The sequence below is a fragment of the Heterocephalus glaber genome, unplaced genomic scaffold (assembly GCF_053883595.1).
Source record: "Heterocephalus glaber isolate CG9 unplaced genomic scaffold, H.glaber_assembly_v1.0 deba00001472, whole genome shotgun sequence".
In the NCBI taxonomy this organism is placed as follows: Eukaryota; Metazoa; Chordata; class Mammalia; order Rodentia; family Bathyergidae; genus Heterocephalus; species Heterocephalus glaber.
The window spans coordinates 31990365-32009158 of record NW_028258315.1 but is presented as its reverse complement, the minus strand read 5'-3'; the positions used below and the strand labels follow the sequence as shown (position 1 = coordinate 32009158).

Below are 18794 nucleotides of genomic sequence, written 5' to 3'. Positions count from 1 at the left end.
CCAAATCTGGCACCATGTAACTTCTGGCTCTTCCCCAGAGTCAAAATGACTATGATGGTTAAATGTTTTAAATTGATTCAGGACATGAAAGCAGCCACAATAAAGTAACAGGAAAGAGGACTTCCAGAGCTGCTTCAGAAAGTATCAAGAATGATACGTGTGTTCAAAGAAAGGTGGGTATTCTGAGGGGAATTCATGGCAATGGGTAATTTGGTGTCATACACTTTTTTTTTTGGTACGGGGGATCGAACTCAGGACCTTGCGCTTGAGAGGCAGGTGGCAGAACCACTGAGCTAAATCCCTGGCGTGGTTTCATACACTTTTAATATAAACATATACCATATTTTTATCACATTTCATATAATTAAATAATAAACTAATTAAGTGCTACAATACAGGTACAAAGAAGAAAGGTTTAATTATGTATACTTGCTTGCAAATAGGGTAAAGTCTCAGACCCTTCCTAGTTCTTGACAAGAAATAAGCTACAGCAATAGTTCATGCAAAAAATAATGACACATTTGCACAGAGCTGATAAGAATGTGACATAAACCACTGCAAGGGTCATTTAACAGAGGTCACATTTGGGTAAAAATTGCCAAGCACAGACCTTGTAAAGACTAAGGAAGGAAAACGGAATAGACCCTTAATGCAGTAAGTCTGTGGGGAGGGCATGGGGGCCTCTGTGACACTACCGCTAGAACCAAAAATAGAAATCTTTAATACACATCCTTATCAACATCCCTCACCTGCAAAAAAATGACACCTTAGACAGCCCTCCTCCCCTACTGGAGGCAAAGCTGCAGCACAGACTGCCTTTCTTGTTCAGAGATGGATTTAAACACTAAACATCATTATGTTTAGTTCAACTAAATTATAAATTGAAAGCTTTGATTAGGAAGCATATTCTGTAAGAGTTATAACTATTAGGTTAAGGACTAATTCAGTTGCTCCTTACCCAGCAACTCATACAGAGAATTCAGAATGGATTTCCAAGCCTCCCCTGCTTCTTGCCCAGCGACATCAGCAAAGTGTGCTGCACTGCTGTAGACATGCAGTCGGTCAATGCACTCCAGCACGAGGTTGATCATTCCCTGGGAGGATGGGGGGAAAAAAATCACGTGAAAAACTGTAATTCTGCTCACAGACCAAAAATGCAAAACTGATTTTTTAAAATCTGGCTAAAAGTATGTCTGATAATCCTAAAGAAAATTAAGACAGTTTATTTAAGAAGAAAGATACCTGTATGTGATATGAAGTGTTCTTCAAACAATCCAAGTGGATTTTAAATCCAGACTGGTATTCTCAAACAGAAATGGAAGAACTCTGTACTTACAGTCACAAGGTTTAATCCCTGAGTAAATGGATTGATTATAAATGATATTCTGCTATGTAACCTCAGAGCCATTAATATAATTACTAAATTTAAAGTAAACTTTTTTTAAAATTCACTCTGAAACCCCCTAAGAAGCAGCCTACATCTGAAATTATACTTTTATTATTATCACTGGATCAAGTTTTCCAAAATGAAAGGAAAAACTATAAAGAATTAATCAAATTAACTTATTTGACACAGAATTTCAGAAGTACCATGGACCACAAAACATTTCTGGGTCCCATCCAAATTGTCTTATATGAGAAACAGAAGAAGGAAAAGAATCCTTAACTCAATATTAGGTTGGTAACATTTAAGTAAATATTTTAAATGTTCACAGCACCATATTTAGGTTTAATTCCTCCAGATGTTAAATAAGCTCAATATAGTAAACAATCTAGTAACTTAGCATATATAAAATTAGAAAACCCCATGAACAGTACCACGTTGCTCTTGGTTTATGTTGACGTTTCCTTTTCTTTTATGCAACTTTGCTGTTAAATTATTTCTTTTATATGCATAGTAAAAAAAAGTCCTTAAAGGCTGAGGATTTAGTTCAGTGGTTTCGCCGCCTGCTGCGCAAGCGCAAGGATCCGAGTTCGATCCCCGGCACCAAAAAAAAAAAAAAAAAAAGTCCTTAAAAAGTAATGTCAGTTTCAAAGGTATCAGGAAACAGCTTTTAAAAAAACAGGAACACAGATTTAGAGATAAGGGAGCTCAGTAATGTCCTCTAATTGTTTTTCTTCCATACTTTTACAAAGACACTTTTCATCAGAAAAATGCATTACTGCCCACGCAGGGAGCCCTAAGAAGAACTGAAGCTCTTGCATGAGCTCCCTGCTTTGGCCCTATCCATGCTAACAGCCTCCTTCTGATACTCTTGAATATATGGCAATAATTGGACACCTGTTTAGGTCACTGATCACATTTCCTGATCCTTCTTTTATTCTGTTTATGAAGAATGATACCTGAGCTCTTTTTAGGAATGGATTTTTTGGTGAAATCAAATACATATATGCAAAAGGCAACAGTGGGGTGCTTTGTCCTGGCAGGGATCTTAGAGCTCAGCCTCTTCTTGGGGTAGACCTCTCCCTCCTTCTCCAACAAACAGCTTCTGAGGTTCTGGGGCATTTCCACAGAGACCCCAAGCACCTGATAAATAGGTTGGAAGCCTTGATATTTTCAAAAGCCTGTAGTATTTTAAGGTTCAGTATTTATGTAACCAACATGAAGCAAACTGCAGTGCTTAAAAATGGCCAGGTGAGGCCTGATTGCAAAGTACATGTCCCTTTCATTTTGTAAAATTAATGCTCATTAATGGAGAAATAAAAATAATGACCAGGTTCCTTACAGGCCTGATTCCCCTGTTCAGTAATATACTCAAATCAGAAAAGGGAGCTGTGTATGACCATAATCCCAGCACTCTACGAGGCTGAGGGAGGAGGATCACAAGTTTAAACCCAGCCTAGGCAATTTAGAGACTTAGTGAGATTGTCTCCAAATAAAAAATAAAAAGGACTGGGGATGTAATTCAGTGCAATAGTGTGGATTCAATCCCCAGTACTGCCAAAAAGAAAAAAATGTCAAATATGTGGAACAGAGGAAAACTTTTCCCTATCAACAGGCCCTCCCCAACAAGAGAATGACAGAAAAATGAATAGTTGAGCTAAGCCTCACCTCTTCCTGGAAGAGATTCTGCCGGTTCTTCAGGGCTCGCAGCCTGTTCTGCTTGTCCTCGTGCTCCAGGTGCTCATCAGGGGGGTGGAAGTAGCCAATGAGGTCCTGCAGACTGAGGCTCACGGATTCTATGGGTAACTCAACTGCAGGCACCTTCACTTTCTTGCTGAGAGCATCCAGGCCCCTAAGGTCAACAGCAACATTTTCTCTATGTCAGTAGTTCACTATTTTATTGTACTGTTTTTGATCTGAAGAAATGTTACTCGCTCTCCCTGTACTACTGTAAAAGGAACATACAAGAAAGAGCCTCCTTTTCCTCCAGCAGCAATAATGAATGTGCTTACATTGGAAACCCTGCATCGCGTCATGTATGTACCATGTTGTGCTCTACTCTCCAGCATGCAGAGCCTCTCATCCAGAGCAAAACCAATCAGGCCAAAGGACCAAAACCTACAGATTAACTGACTATGACATCAACGAATGTTCATTTTAAAGTACTACATATGTCTTTATTAGTACATGTTTAGCATACATGATGATTACAATCATTGTTGGGAGTTGGTACATGTACACGACACACTTTAATTCTTTTTACATGACCTTCTCCCTCCCTCACTCATCCTTTGGTCCCTTTCCCCTCCTCCCCTTTCTATTTGCAAAAGATATATCTCCCTGCTTCCTATTATCTATGTTTTATACTTTAATGTTTAAGGCCACTTCCTCCCAGACTCATAGCCCTGACTGGTTTTTCAAAAATGGAATTCTTTGAAGTATTGTGATCACTGACACTAGTTGCTAGGGTGTCTAATTCCTATCTTTTTCTCTCTTTTTTTTTTTTTTTTTTGGTACCAGGGATTGAACTCCGGACCTTGTGCTTGCGAGGCAGACACCAGAACCACTGAGCTGAATCCCCGGCCCTAATTCCTGTCTTTTAAAAAATATATTCTGGTGTTAATTTAGAAAAACTAGCTTTTATGAGTAAACAATAAATTGCTCTTTTATTATCCAAAAGTAATGCATTTAAAAGTTAGATTAAGAAACAACAATGATGTTTTCCAGCCTTTGCAGAAAAACATTGGTAGAATGGAAACACGTTAATTTGCTGAGGTTATGGATGTTCTCAGTTTTAAAATTTATTGTTTTAAATATATCTGAGAAGCACAATAAAACATGATGCTTGTAAATCAAAAGTATTCCAAAATAAAGTTTATTTAAAAAAACAATAAAGACACCATAAAAGAATAAAAGAAATATCTATACTATAGCTGTTACAGTAGTACTCTTAATCATGACAAAATTTAATGCACAAAAATATTACATTTCCATTCATGCTCTCTGCATAAGCAAGCTCTATGGTAACATTTTATTGCAAAGAAATGTTTCTACTTTTCTGACTATATTGGAACTTACATTTTAAAAACTAAAAGCTTTGTCAGTGAGAATTAGCTTAGCTCTGACTTTTATAAAACTTAAAACATTATTTAAATATATTATCATGTACATGAAGATTACTAATAATTTCGGAATATTTTTCAAATTTATTAATCAATAGAAATAGTAAAACTACACCTATTCTAAAGTTTTTGCCTGAAATTCCTTATCAGTCATATCAATGGAATTCATCTATTTCCTAGTTTCATCATCTCTATAAAATTTTCTATTTATCACAATAAACAACTACTATATAGAATGATACAATAATGAATACAAGTAATACTTAAAAGCAGTGCAAGTAATAAATATAAAAATAAAATGACACTTCAATGAGGCAAAGAAGTGGAGCTCATACTTGGGATGTGATGCTGCTGAATGCTGTGCATATTCTTTAGTTACACACACACACAGGGGGTGGTTTATAAAAGACATGGGAAATAAGTAAATATTAATATAATGTTGGTACAGCAAATATGTATTATATTGCAAAGCCAAAATTATTTTCCAAACTAGTAAGTTATAGAAAATATTTGCAACTTATAAGTGATGACAGGAACTTATTATCTCCAACATAAAAGCTTATAACAGCCAAATAGAAATATTAACAAGTAATAGGATAAATCACAAAAGGAATAAATGAAGAAATATGTTCAACAAACATGAAGTATATCCATTCTCATAATTCACAAATCCCATTCTGAGAAAGAAATAAACATCCAAATTTTTTTTTAAAAAATACAACTTGTTTTTAAAATTTTGCATATTGTGTGTGTACGTATACAAATAAATAAATGGGGGCCAGGGATTTAGCTCAGTGGTTCCGCTGCCTGCCTCGCAAGTGCAAGGACCCAAGTTCGATCCCCAATACCCAAAAAAAAAAAAAAGGTGTATGATCACAGAAAATTTTCCTTCATCAAATTTGCAAATTTAGAGACATGGTAATCATCATGGGTCAGACTGTATATTATTACCAGAAAACAGTATGGCCAAAAGTATGATTTAGTTTGTGGACAGGCAATAGTTTTAACTATTACATGAGAAAATTAGTTATTATAAGAATCACTTTACTGGGCCTGGGATTTAGCTCAGTGGTTCCGTCGCTTGCCTTGCAAGCGCAAGGACCCGAGTTCGATCCCTGGTACTAAAAAAAAAGAACCACTTTACTTTTTTAATGTAGTGTAAAAAACTCATTAAGTTTCTAAGCTTCATTATCCTCACTCACTGTAAAAGGGAATTAAATAGATCCAATACAAAAACAAGTTAGAGAATAACCCTGACCCATAGCTATCAATTACAACTACATATACAATTTCTAAAAGCACAGCCCATTTTTAAAGTTCATTTAAAAGAAAGACATAAGATAGCATCTAAATAGCTCTTTTTATTGTATTCTGCTGACATACTAAATTGTACACTTATTGTCATGGTATAATTTAGGAAGTGTCCATTTCAAATCTAGGAAGGAGTACCTTATAAATCTATTGAAAAGGAAGACTGTACTCCGGATGACTCGGGCTGTGCGTGATTCTTCATGCTGAGACCTAGATAAATTTAAGCCATCATCCATGTGGCCTTCGTGGTGCATAATGGCCTGTAAGAGAACAGAATGCCATTGTTCCCAAGATCTTCCTTCGAAGTCAGAGTTAAGATGTGCGCTCAGGAAGTTGAACCATAATGGTATATAGAAACAAAAGATAGGTAGAGGAGACAGTAGAGCTGCTGTGTGCAGATTAAGTAACATACACTGCACCCTATAAACATTATCCATTCAATGCATTCATTAAAAGAATGATTCAATAAATATACTGAGTTGAGTAAAACAAACAGCAGGGCATCTTCACATATCTATGTTCAATGATTGATCCATAATAGCCTAAGCAAACTGAACAAAGGGCAAAGGAAACATCATTTAGCATTATATTACTGCATAACAATACCAGTTACACACACATTCTCAACACAGATGGATTGATCACTAACTACTAAACAATGCTTATAAGGCATCTCCACTTTACATAATTCATTCATGAATTATTCATGAATGTATTTATGGATTTATACATATTCATCAGTTCTGTTAGGCTTTACGTTTTGAACTTCCTATGAAAGCATAACATTAAGAGAGAGAAATGCAAAAATCTTATGTTAACACCTCAATGAATTTCTCAATGTAAATACACATATGTAACCAACACCCAGATCATGAAAGAAAGGGCTCCCTTTCTGCCTTGACCTTCCTTCCTGTTCATCCTTCACAAGGTTCATCCCCTTCCAGATGCCACCAGCAGAAGACAGCTGTGCCCTAATATGAGCAGAACCATGCTATTAAGTGTCCCTGGTGTCCAGCTTCATTCAACACTTAAAGCAAGATAATTTAATATCATATATATGAACTAAAATTAGTCACTAGAACTACAATTGTAAACTATTTAGAAGGCAAGTAAAGAACTCCTAATATCAAAATCAATGAGACAGATATATCTGCACCCAAAGGCAATATTATACCTTTACATGCCTTCACTACCAAAGAAGAGTTGAGTGTAATGTAGGAACTTATTACTTATTTTAAGACTGAAAGAAGTATGCCAAAGAAAGTGAGAAAGTGGATTTAATGAAGACAAAAAGGAAATTAATGAACTAGAAATAAAATAGGGTGAATTACCCCAAAATTTGATTCTTTGTGAAGATAAATAAAACCAAGCTAAAAATAAAATAGAAAGCAAAGGCAGAAGATGGTAAATTAATAATAGTAATACAATACTGTATGCAACTCTCTGGAAAAAACAGACAATAAACGACAAACAGAACAGGAGATTCCAGAGGAATAAGATGGATTCATAGCAAACTAAGAATAATCTTTCTAGCTGGGCACCATGGCACATGCCTGTAGTTCCAAATACTGAGAAGACTGAGCCAGGAGAATCACATGAGACCAGAAGTTTGAAAACAGCCTGGGCAACATAAGGAGACCCTATTTCTTTAAATAATCATCATCCTCTTCCTCCTCCTCAAAAGGAGTACCTTCAATTAATTAGACTAGTTTATTTTTAAAAAGCATGAACAGATAATTTAAAACACAGTATTTAAAAGAACTTAGGACTGGATGGTTTCACAGGGGAGCTCTCCTAAACCTCTGAAGAACAGAAATTCCTGAGGGTAAACTAGTCCAGACCAGAGTTGGCAAAGTGCCTGTTTTTATAAAGCCAGTGAGCTAAGGGTAGTTATTTCATTGTTACATGGCTGGAAAAAGTCCAAAGAAGAATGATATTTCATAACACATGAAAATCATTAAACATGAAAATTTTATTAAATTCAAATCTAATTCTCATAAACAAAGATAATTTCATTTCCCTTATGAAAATATAGTAATAATTCTGCATAAAACACTAGTTAGTTAAATCTAACAGGATTTCAAAAGAAGAGCACACTATGGTCAAGTAGGGTTTATTCCATGCTGTAAGAATCCTTCACTAATTGGATGGCTGGTAATTTATTTATCAACAAGTTAAAGGACACTAAAAACATGACTTTTAATCTACTTTCAAGAATCACTGTTAATTTTTTAAAAAGCTAAATAAAACAGGAATAACAAGAGACTATTTAAAATAATTATTTAGTTGCCTTCAGCATACAAGAACTTATGACTTCTAAGAAACAAGAATGAAGCATCACAGTGAGAAAATATGCCAAGATTAATAAACAATCAGATAGGTAAAGTTGCAACAAGGTGAGGTACAAAGGCAAGCTGGGTGATATATGAAAACAAAATTTCTAAGGCACCAGGAAAGATTTAAAGAGCACAACAACAGCAAAGATTATTCCAAAGGAAAATGGCCAGCACACAGAAGAGAACAAGTATGTTCCTCAGAATGAATGTAGCAAACAAAAATGCATACTTTCATCTAAAGCACAGTTGTGGACCATCTACCACAGTTCTGTCACTATGCTAGACACTGACACCAAGAAACAAGAGACTTGCTTCCTTCTGAGTCTAGAAATGGAGACAGCCAGCAAGTCATGCCCATGCATCTTGTCTCCTCCTCTCTTTCTACCCCTCCCCCTTAGACTGTGAACTGAACTTGGTTTAACCTCTAGCTCTTTAGCATCTCAGAACCTCAAAAAGCATCACCAGCAACTTGGGCCCAAATATGGTTGCACATGGATGAATGTGACAGGCATTTTGCTGAGCAAAATGAAAGCCACATAGAGGATATGATTTCACTTATATGAAAATCTACATCAAGCAAAACTAATCTGTCATGGAAAAAGACTGCCCTGGGGGAAAGGGGCAGGGACAACTTGGGAAAGACTGCAGGGAGACTTTGATGGAGAATGATGGATACACAGGATCACTATACTAGCTGTTCTTTTTTTTTTTTGCTTTGTACATATTTGAATTTTTCACAGTAAGTTTTACAACAAGCAGGTCAAATTAATAGAAAATAATAAATGTTTCACATATTACTGAATGCATAAAAATATATTTACATTTATGAGCCTAGAAAACAAGTAGTTATCTTATGATGAAGGTCTCACAGAATTTACTGATAACCTCTTTCCAGAATTCTGAGGAAGGAAGTACAGGAATGCAATCAAGGCAAACCCCATGAACGTAGCATCAGCCTCCAACTTCCCTAAAATCACCAATCACTCTATAACATATCTCAGTAACCCTGAATGATCTATACTGGAATATGTGTGGACTGTGATTAAATACTCTGTTGAAAACAAAGTTTTCTGACTCATTAAAGCCTTCTTTATCAAGGGCTCCCATTTCTAGAACTAACATATGTCTTGTTATTTGGTTCTGGACCCTGGGATGCATATAGTGTGTAAAATTATGAGCAATCTGCTACCTCATACTGCCTGAGGGAACTCATAAACTAGGGATGGGAGACAGACTGTAGCCTAGTAAATAAAACAGCACAGAATGAACATAAAATTTAATACATTTTATCAAATACTATGAGAACACAATAGAAGAGGTAATGGATTAGTTGAAATAAAAAGAACTTCTGAGATAATTTTTAATTTTAAATTGTGAAGAATGGATAGGAGTTGGACAGACAAGAAAGCTTTCCAGGGTACTTCAGGCAGAAGAAACAGACTATACAAAAGCACTGATACGTAAAAGCCATGGCTTTTGGGGATTGAGGAATATGCTGTAAGCTTTATGCTGAGAAAGCTGAAATTAGCAAAAGAACAGGAGAAATGGGCAGACCAGGAAGGGTATCACATCAAGAGTGTGATCTCCTTGTGACCTAGGGGAGGTCAGTGAAGGATTAGCAGCATGGATGGAGAATAAAGAAAAGCAGCTAAACTAAAAGCCAGAATCCAGAAGACAGTGTATTTCTTCACTTAATATACATACATGAATCCCCTAGTCCTATACATAAATGATGTCACTTCCATAAATGACTTACCCTACAAAACCAAAGAGTCTATTACAGGGGGATTCCATAGGGGTCAGAAGACCTACCAGTTTAACAATTTATTAATACTTCACTTTCTCCAGTGTGTCCTCCCATTTAAAGAAATTGGGCTGATGGGGTTGTACACACCAGCAGGCAACTTGGTACCTACAGCATCATTTGATGGCAGTATTAAATTAAACATATGGTGGGATTTGCCCTCGAGCACGTAAAGTAATGAACTTTAACAGGCGTCTTAAATAATTCACTACCTCTTTTGGTTTTGTGTTTCTTTATACTAAAAAAAACTGTTATAAATTATGTTTTATGTAATCTTACCTTACGTTGTATAGAACCCATTCTCACGGATTTCACATCTACAGACTGGTAAGTAAGCCACAGGCCTGTATCCACGTGCTGTATGTAGCATACAGAGTCACCGTATTTTATTTCAGATGTTCCCATACCATCAACTTCTTTTCTCACTCCTACATCCAGTTTTTCCTATGCAGAAAGGAAAGGGATCAGCACTTCTAAAAAAGTACTAGTCAATATCAATAGTTGTTTGCCTTATTGTAAATATGCTCCTTCAAAAATACAGCTCTCTGAAGTCCCCTGAAACAACGATCAAATATTCTATTCTAACAGTATAATCTCTACTGAAAACTAAAATGGGAAACTACAAACATAAATAGCATATTGTTGAATTGTTCACACTGTTAGGAAATTATTTTGGCTGTAATAAAAAAGTTTATTTTACTTAATGGCAAACTCTAAATCAGAGATCTTAAAATTAATGATTCAGACTTATTAATCTTCTCAGGTATTTCTTTCATTATTGGTGGTTAACAGCATACACTAGGTGTAAGAAAGATTCAGCTTTGAATCCAATTCCTGCCACTTTTTACCTCTAGGATCTAGTTAACTAAAATTTTTAAGCCTCAGTTTTCTCATTTATAAATAAAGCTAGTACTAGTACCTCTGAATAGGATCAGAAAACATGAGCTAATGTATGCAGAGTTTTCACCATCGTACCTGGGATAAAATAATCACTTTAATAAACTTGAATAATTTTGACCACAACAATGGTGATGATGGTGTCAATGATATATGAACTAAAGCTGTAATTCAGTTTCTATTACTGCAATTTCTAACCTGGACCACAGAGGTTTTTAATACTAAAGGGAGTGATGTTTGGGACTCTGTCTTAAAGCTCTGTGTATTCCTTAAAATAGACTAAAAGCCTAATGTACCTCCTTTCTTATTCTTTTCTTCTTTGACCTATCTTTCATTGCTAAATTTACTTTTTCTTGTCTTTGATTATTTGATTATTATCTAACATTAGTTGTAGTTACACAAATATTTTTGAAGATTAGGTTGGAGTAAAATTTATATTCATTATATCAAAAGAACAATTAAAGAAGCCCAAAAGCAAAACTTCAAATTTTTTCATGTCATTTGTTTTCTGTGCTAATAATTATTGACCCCAAACAAAGTCAATATGAACACTTCCTCAAATTAAAATTAAAATGAGCTGAAATTCGCAACAGAGAAAGGTCAAGGTCATCTAAGAAAATATATAATTATCAATTAAGTTAACTCTTATGCAAATAACTTGGAACTCTAGTCTAAGGATCTGCAATAAAATAGATAATAAACCATTTTAATTTCATTCTATCAAATGAGATAAACTACTAATCTACTTATACCCACTCTGTCAGTTCGAAAATTAAATTCTGGGGGAAAATATAACAACATAATTATCTCGTCAGAAGAAAATAATGAGCCTGTAAACATTTTTTTTTAATCCAAGGAAATTAGTTTGTAGTCTAGTTATGAGCTTGCAGATTGTGTTTTGAAAAGCCACAGAGTCACTGACTGTAAAATTATGCTTTTTTGTGTGTCCTACTGAAGTGGCTCAAATCTATCTGCAGAGTAAAAGCTTGAATTATTAAATCCCATGATGACTGTGGTTTTTTTTTTAGTTCCTCTGGCTCTTCAGTCAAGTAAACACTGCTGAATTGACATTAGGAAAAGAAAGTGCCCTCCCAGTGACCAGAGAGCTGAAGGAGAGGATCCTAACCCCATGGAGCAGGGCTCCGTCCAGCCCATGCCTCACCTGCTAGTGACCAGCTGGGAGGCACCTGCAGCACCCCCCGCCCCGCCCCCATCCTCTGGCCTCCTGACTGTGCTGGTACCTGGTTCCACACTACAGAGGCACAGGGGGTCATAAATGCCATTGTCCTGAGCTCCAGAAGATAAAAGAAGTGAACAACAGAAAGAGGGCCTCTCTCAGGCTCCTTGATGAAAACTGAAGCCCACTGGAAAGTAAAGAGAATCTCTGCAATAAAGGCACACCAGATGACAGTACGTGGTAAGTTGGAGGGATCATCACCTCTCATTGGAACCTGGACTATCTTAAGGGGAAGGGCAGCTGGAACCTGCAGTAGAACCTTGCAGAGTTCAACTCTGAAGGAGGACAGGGAGCTCAACTTGGGACTTGCAGCCAGAAATCTGCCTGAATCTCACAGGTCTGCTACTGGCTTGCTGAGACTCACTGACTTATATTTGCACACTGCTGCCCACATTGTCTATTGTGACAGCAGAGACATACCCTGGAGGAGGCCTTTCAGTTTTATTTTTTGTTAGATTCAAAATTTTTTCTCTTATTATTAATTTTTATTTTTTTCTACTCTATTCAAATTTTTCTTTTTTTCTTCTTCTTTTTTTTTCTTTTTCTCTTTTCTTTCTCTGTCTCTCACTCATTCTCTCACTGTGCGACATTGTTCTTCATCTCCCTGTTTGTTCCTGTTCTGGCCCTGATTCAGATTTCTTCTTTCTTTTTCTTTTCTTCTCTTTTTCCATCTCTCACATTGTCATTAGTTTTAAAGGAAAGTAAATACAGTTTCTAGCTTCCCTATTGCTATTAGGTTGTTCTGTTCTCATATTTGTTCTTTCATTCTGTCTCTTGTCTTCAACAGTTTCCTAGAGTTTGCACAATCTTCCTGTGTCCTCTGTCCTCACTGCTAGTGTTTCCCTACTCTTCTACCTATCTATCCCTCCCCCACAACTTCTTCTAAGTCCCCATTCTAAAGGGTAAAGTTGCTATATCAAAGAGTTTATTCACTATAAACATATGTTGAGCTGGTCCTTGATTTTGATTTAATTCACACAGTTAAAGGTGATAGATTAATAACTACCACAAATTGTTATTTTCTAAGCTGTGCTTGATGCTATGGTGTTGCTGACTGTATCATTTGGGCTAAGGTATACTGATTGATCTAATCAGTTTTCCTTCCTGGTATAATGAAAATGAGATAGCCTCAGAGTGATTAGAGACTCAAAATCTAAAGACCAGCTGTATACGGAAGACACCTCTGAGAAGCAATCATTCCCGAAGGGTTCTAAATACATGCAACAAAGATACTTATAATAAGTAATATTGAAGTATCAATCCAGGAATTAAACCAAGGACAGTACCAAAAACAAAAATGAGAAGACATTTAAGAAAGGCACAAACCCAGACTTCCACCCCACCAAAGGCAAATTCTGGGGGAAATGTGGTGGAAAAGTCTGATAATCAACCACCTGGACAGCCTGAACTGATAGCACAGGAAGTGGCAAAACAGATGAATGAGGATATAGAAAAATTCAAAACAGAAATAATCTCCCAGATGATTACAGAAATGGTGAGCAGAATGAAAGACATGATTAGAGACTCTAGAACAGAAACAGATAAAAAAAATAGATGACCTCAGGACCATGATGGAAACCATGAATGCCCAAAATAGGAAAGAAATGGAAACCGTGACTGCCTAATATAGGAAAGAAATGGAATCCATGAAACAGATTCAAAGATATCCAGGAGATTAAAAACTCTACTGAAAGCATACACAGCAGACTGAACCAATCTGAAGACAGAATATCAGACACAGACAACAGAATGGCAGTCAGTGATCAAGAAAAGATAGATCTCTTAAAAATAGTAAGGGACCATGAGAAATCAATCCAACAGCTTCTAGATGATGCAAAGAACAATAATATAAGACTGACAGGAGTCCATGAAAAAGCAGGATAAAGTACAATTGACATAAAAAAAAACTATTCACAGAATTAATGACAGAAAACTTCCCAAACAGAGCACAAGAATTTGACATACACATAAGTGAAGCATATAGGACTCCAACTAGCCATGATCAAAACAAAATCTACACCTAGTCACATAATAATCAAGATCTCAGAAACCCAACAGAAGAACAAAACACTACAAGCAGTTAGAAAAATGAAACAAATCACATGCAAAGGAAAGCTCATCAGAATCACAGCAGATGTTTCAACACAAACCCTCAACTCAAGGAGAGACTGGAGTGAGGTATTTCAAGCCCTGAGAAAACAACCTCCAATCTAGACTGATGTATCCTGCAAAACTGTCTTTCAAAATTCAAGGAGAAATAAGACACTTCCATGACAAAGAACACCTGAGAAACTTATGAATACCAAACCAGCACACCAAAAATTTCTAAACAATATCCTAGAAAAAGATAATGAAGGTCACAACTCCATGAGGCCCAACAGAGCAAATTAATCAGGCAGGGTAAGAAATTAAAAGGAGAGGGAAAAAATAAAAAGAACCAACAACAGGAAAATAAAAAGACAATAATAAGTCAATACATATCAGTCATAACCATCAATGATAATGGCCTCAATTCACCAATCAAAAGAAACAGACTGGAAGAATGGATTAAGAAGCAAAACCCAACAATATGCTGTATACAAGAAAGCCACCTAACTCAAAAAGAAACTCATAGACTGAAAGTAAAAGAATGGAAAACAGTTTTCCATGCAATAGGAACCCAGAAAAAAGCAGGGGTAGCTATCATATTCGCAGACAAAGTAAATTTCAAACCAAAACTAATTAAGAGAGACAAAGGTCACTACATACTTGTAAAGGGAACAATCCAAGAGGAAGATATGACAATCATAAATATATATGCACCAAAAACTAATGTCCCCAACTATACAAAACAAATATTAGGGGACATGAAATACCAAATAAGCACTAATACAATTGTAGTGGGGGTCCTCGATACCGTACTGTCACAAATAGATTATCTAGACAAAAAAATCAACAAAGAAATAATAGAACTGAACCAAGCTATTGAACAAATGGGCTTAATAGATGTTTACAGAGTGTTCTACCCCCACAAAAATCAGAATATACATTCTTTTCAGCTGCACATGGGTCATTCTCCAAAATAGACCACATACTAGCTCACAGAACATGTTTAAGTAAATGTATGAAGTTATCCCATGTATATTATCAGGCCACAGTGCAATTAAGCTGGAGATCAATACCATAAGAAACTGCAAGAACTTCATAAACACATGGAAATTGAATAACACTCTCCTGAACAACCAATGGGTCACAGAGGAAATTAAAGGAGAAATTAGACAGTTTTTACAAATAAATGTTAATGCCAATACAACATACAGGAATCTATGGGACACAATGAAAACAGTTCTAAGAGGGAAATTCATAGCAGTGAATGCCCACACTAGGAAAACAGAATGAGCTCAAATAAACAACCTAATGATAAATCTTGAGCTCCTAGAAAAAGAAGAGCAAGACAAACCGAAATCTCATATAAGGGAGCAAACTATAAAGATCAGAGCAGAAATCAATGCAATGGAGACTAAGAGAACAATACAAAAAATGAAAGGGTCAAAGAGTTGGTTTTTCAAAAGAATAAACAAAATTGATAAACCCTTAGCCAAACTTATCAAAAAAAGGAAAGAAAAGGCGCAAATCCATGCAATTGGGAATGAAAAAGGTGAAGTCACAACAGATCCAGCAGAAATCCAGAGAATCATCAATACCTACTTCAAGAAGCTGTACTCTAATAAAACGGAAAACACAGAAGAAATGGACAGATTTCTAGATACATACAAATTACCAAAGTTGAAAGAAGATATTAAAATTCTAAACACCTCAATTACAATCAGTGAAATTGAAAATGTAATTAAAAATTTACCTACAAAGAAAAGCATAGAACCAGCTCGTGCCAGGCACATTGGCAGACACCAGAGAGAGCTCCCAGGTCACAGGGCAACTGCTCCATCCAGCTCACACCCATGGCAGTGATCCACTTAGCCATGCGGGTGCCTGCAGGACCAATCCGGGCTCCCCCACCCTGCTCCTCTGGCCTTTTGGCTGTACCACCACCTGCCATGACACTACAAAGACACAGGGGACACGAGACAACCAGACCACCATACTGGGTAAGTTGGAGGGATCATTACCTCCCATCGGAACCTGGACTATCTTAAGGGGAAGGGCAGCTGGAACCTGCAGTAGAACTTTGCAGAGTTCAACCCTGCAGGAGGATAGGGAGCTCAACTTGGGACTAGCAGCCAGAAATCTGCCTGAATCTCACAGGTCTGCTACTGGCTTGCTGAGACTCACTGACTTGTATATGCACACAGCTGCCTATGTTGCCTACTGTGACAGCAGAGACATACCCTGAAGGAGGCCCATCATTTTATTTTTTGTAATTTGCAAAAAACAAAAATATATTTTTGTCTTATTTTTAATTCTTAATTTTTATTTTTTTCTATTATCAAATTTTTACTTTTCTTTTTTCTCTTTATCTTTTCTTTCTCTCTCCCTCTCTCGCTCATTCTCTTGCTATCCCACATTGCTCTTCATCTCCCTATTTGTTCCTTTCTGCACTAAATTCGGATTTCTCATTTATTTTTCTTTTCTTCTCTTTTTCCTTCTCTTGATTATCATTAGCTTTAAAGGAAAGTAAATATAGTATTTACCCTCCCTATTGCTGTTAGGTGGTTCTGTTCACATCTTTGTTCTTTCATTCTGCCTTTTCCTCTTGCCTTTAACAATTTCGTAGAGTTTGTGTGATCTTCCTGTGTCTCTGGTCTCACCACTAATCTTTCCTGATCTTTCTACCTGTCCCACCCTCCCCAACTCCTACTAACTCCCCATCCCGAAGGGTAAAGTTGCTATATTGAAGAGTTTATTCACTATAAACATATGTTGGGTTGGCCCTCGGTTTTGATTTAATTCACACAGTTAAATATGATAGATTAATGACTACCACAAATTGTCATTTTCTAAGCTGCGCTTGATGCTATGGTATTGCTGATTGCATCATTTGGGCTATGATGCTGTGATTGATCTAATCAGTTTTCCTTCCTGGTATAATGAAAATGAAATAGCCTCAGAGTCATTAGACTCTCAAAACCTAAACACAAGCTATATCTGCAAGACACCTCTGAAAAGCAATCATTCTACAAGGGTTTTAAACACAAGCAAAAAAGATATCTACATTAAACAATTTTGAAATATCAACCCAGGAATTAGACCAAGGACAGTACCAAAAACAAAAATGAGAAGACATTTAAGAAAGGCACAAACCCAGACTTCCACCCCACCAAAGGCAAATTCTGGGGCAAATGAGGTGGAAAAGTCTGATAATCAACCACCTGGACATCCTGAACTGATAGCACAGAAAGTACCAAAACAGATGAATGAGGCTCTAAAAAATTCAAAGCAGAAATATCCTCCCAGATAAATACAGAGATGGTGAGCCAAGTGAAAGATATGATTAGAGGCTCTAGAATAGAAACAGATACGAATATAGATGAGATTAGAAGCATGCTGGAAGCCAAGAATGCCCACAATGAGAAAGAAATGGAACCATGAAACAGATTCAACCAGATATTCAGGAGATTAAAAACTCCATTGAAAGCATGCAGAGCAGACTAAGAGAATCTGAAGACAGAATATCACATATAGAAGAGAGAATTGTGGTTAAGGACCATGAAAACAGATTTCTTAAAGATAGTACGGGACCATAAGAAATCAATCCAACAGCTGCTAGATGAGGCAAAGAAGAATAACATAAGACTGATAAGAGTCCAAGAAAAAACAGGAGAAAGTACAATTCACATAAAAAAAAAACTGTACACAGAAGTAATAGTAGAAAACTTCCCAGACAGAGGAGGAGAACTGGACATACAGATAAGTGAGGCATACTGAACTCCAACTAGCCATGATCAAAAAAAATCTACACCTAGACATATAATAGTCAAGATTCCAGAAACCCAACAGAAGAACAAAATTCTACAGGCAGTTAGAGAAAAGAAACAAATCACCTACAAAGGAAAGCCCATCAGAATCACGGCAGACTTCTCAACACAAACCCTCAAATCAAGGAGAGCCTGGAGTGAAGTATTTCAAGCCCTAAAAGAAAATAACTTCCAATGTAGACTGCTGTATCCTGCAAAATTATATTTCAAAATCGATGGGGGAATTAAATATTCCCACAACAAAAAACACGAGAGAAATTTCATGAACACCAAACCAGCACTCCAAACAATTTTAAGCAATATCCTAGAAAAAGATAATGAAGGTCACAACTCCATGAGGCCCAACAGAGGGAAGCCACCAGGCAAGGTAAGACACTAAAGGGAAAGGGGGAAAAAGAAATAAGAGCCAACAACAGTAAAACATCATGACAAGGATGAGTCAGTATCTCTCAATTATAACTATCAATGTTAATGCCCTCAGTTCACCAATCAAAAGAAATAGACTGACAGAATGTGCTATGAAGCAAAATCCAGCAATATGCTGTATACAAGAAACATACCTAACTCAAAAGGAAATTCATAGACTGAAAGTAAAAGGATGGAAAACAGTTCTCTATGCAACAGGAACCCGGAAAAAAGCAGGTGCACCAATCTTATTTGCAGACAAAGTAGATTTCAAACCAAAACTAATTAAAAGAGGCAAAAATGGTCACTATATCCTTGTGAAGGGAACAATCCAAGAGGAAGAGATGACAATCCTAAATATATATGACCAAATACATATGCCCCCA

General features: G+C 36.4%; 1 protein-coding gene across 3 annotated transcripts in view; it reads right to left on the bottom strand.

The window, feature by feature from the left end:
* The window catches only part of Ryr2 (ryanodine receptor 2), a 676288-nt gene that overhangs the window by 293215 nt on the left and 364279 nt on the right, over window positions 1-18794 (bottom strand). For all 3 annotated transcript variants that reach the window (XM_087181253.1, XM_087181249.1, XM_087181250.1), the window contains 4 exons: window positions 10237-10401; window positions 5956-6077; window positions 3053-3236; window positions 959-1094 (listed from right to left, as the gene is read on the bottom strand). In XM_087181253.1, the coding sequence (XP_087037379.1) occupies window positions 959-1094; window positions 3053-3236; window positions 5956-6077; window positions 10237-10401 (607 nt within the window). The remainder of the gene's footprint in view (window positions 1-958; window positions 1095-3052; window positions 3237-5955; window positions 6078-10236; window positions 10402-18794) is intronic.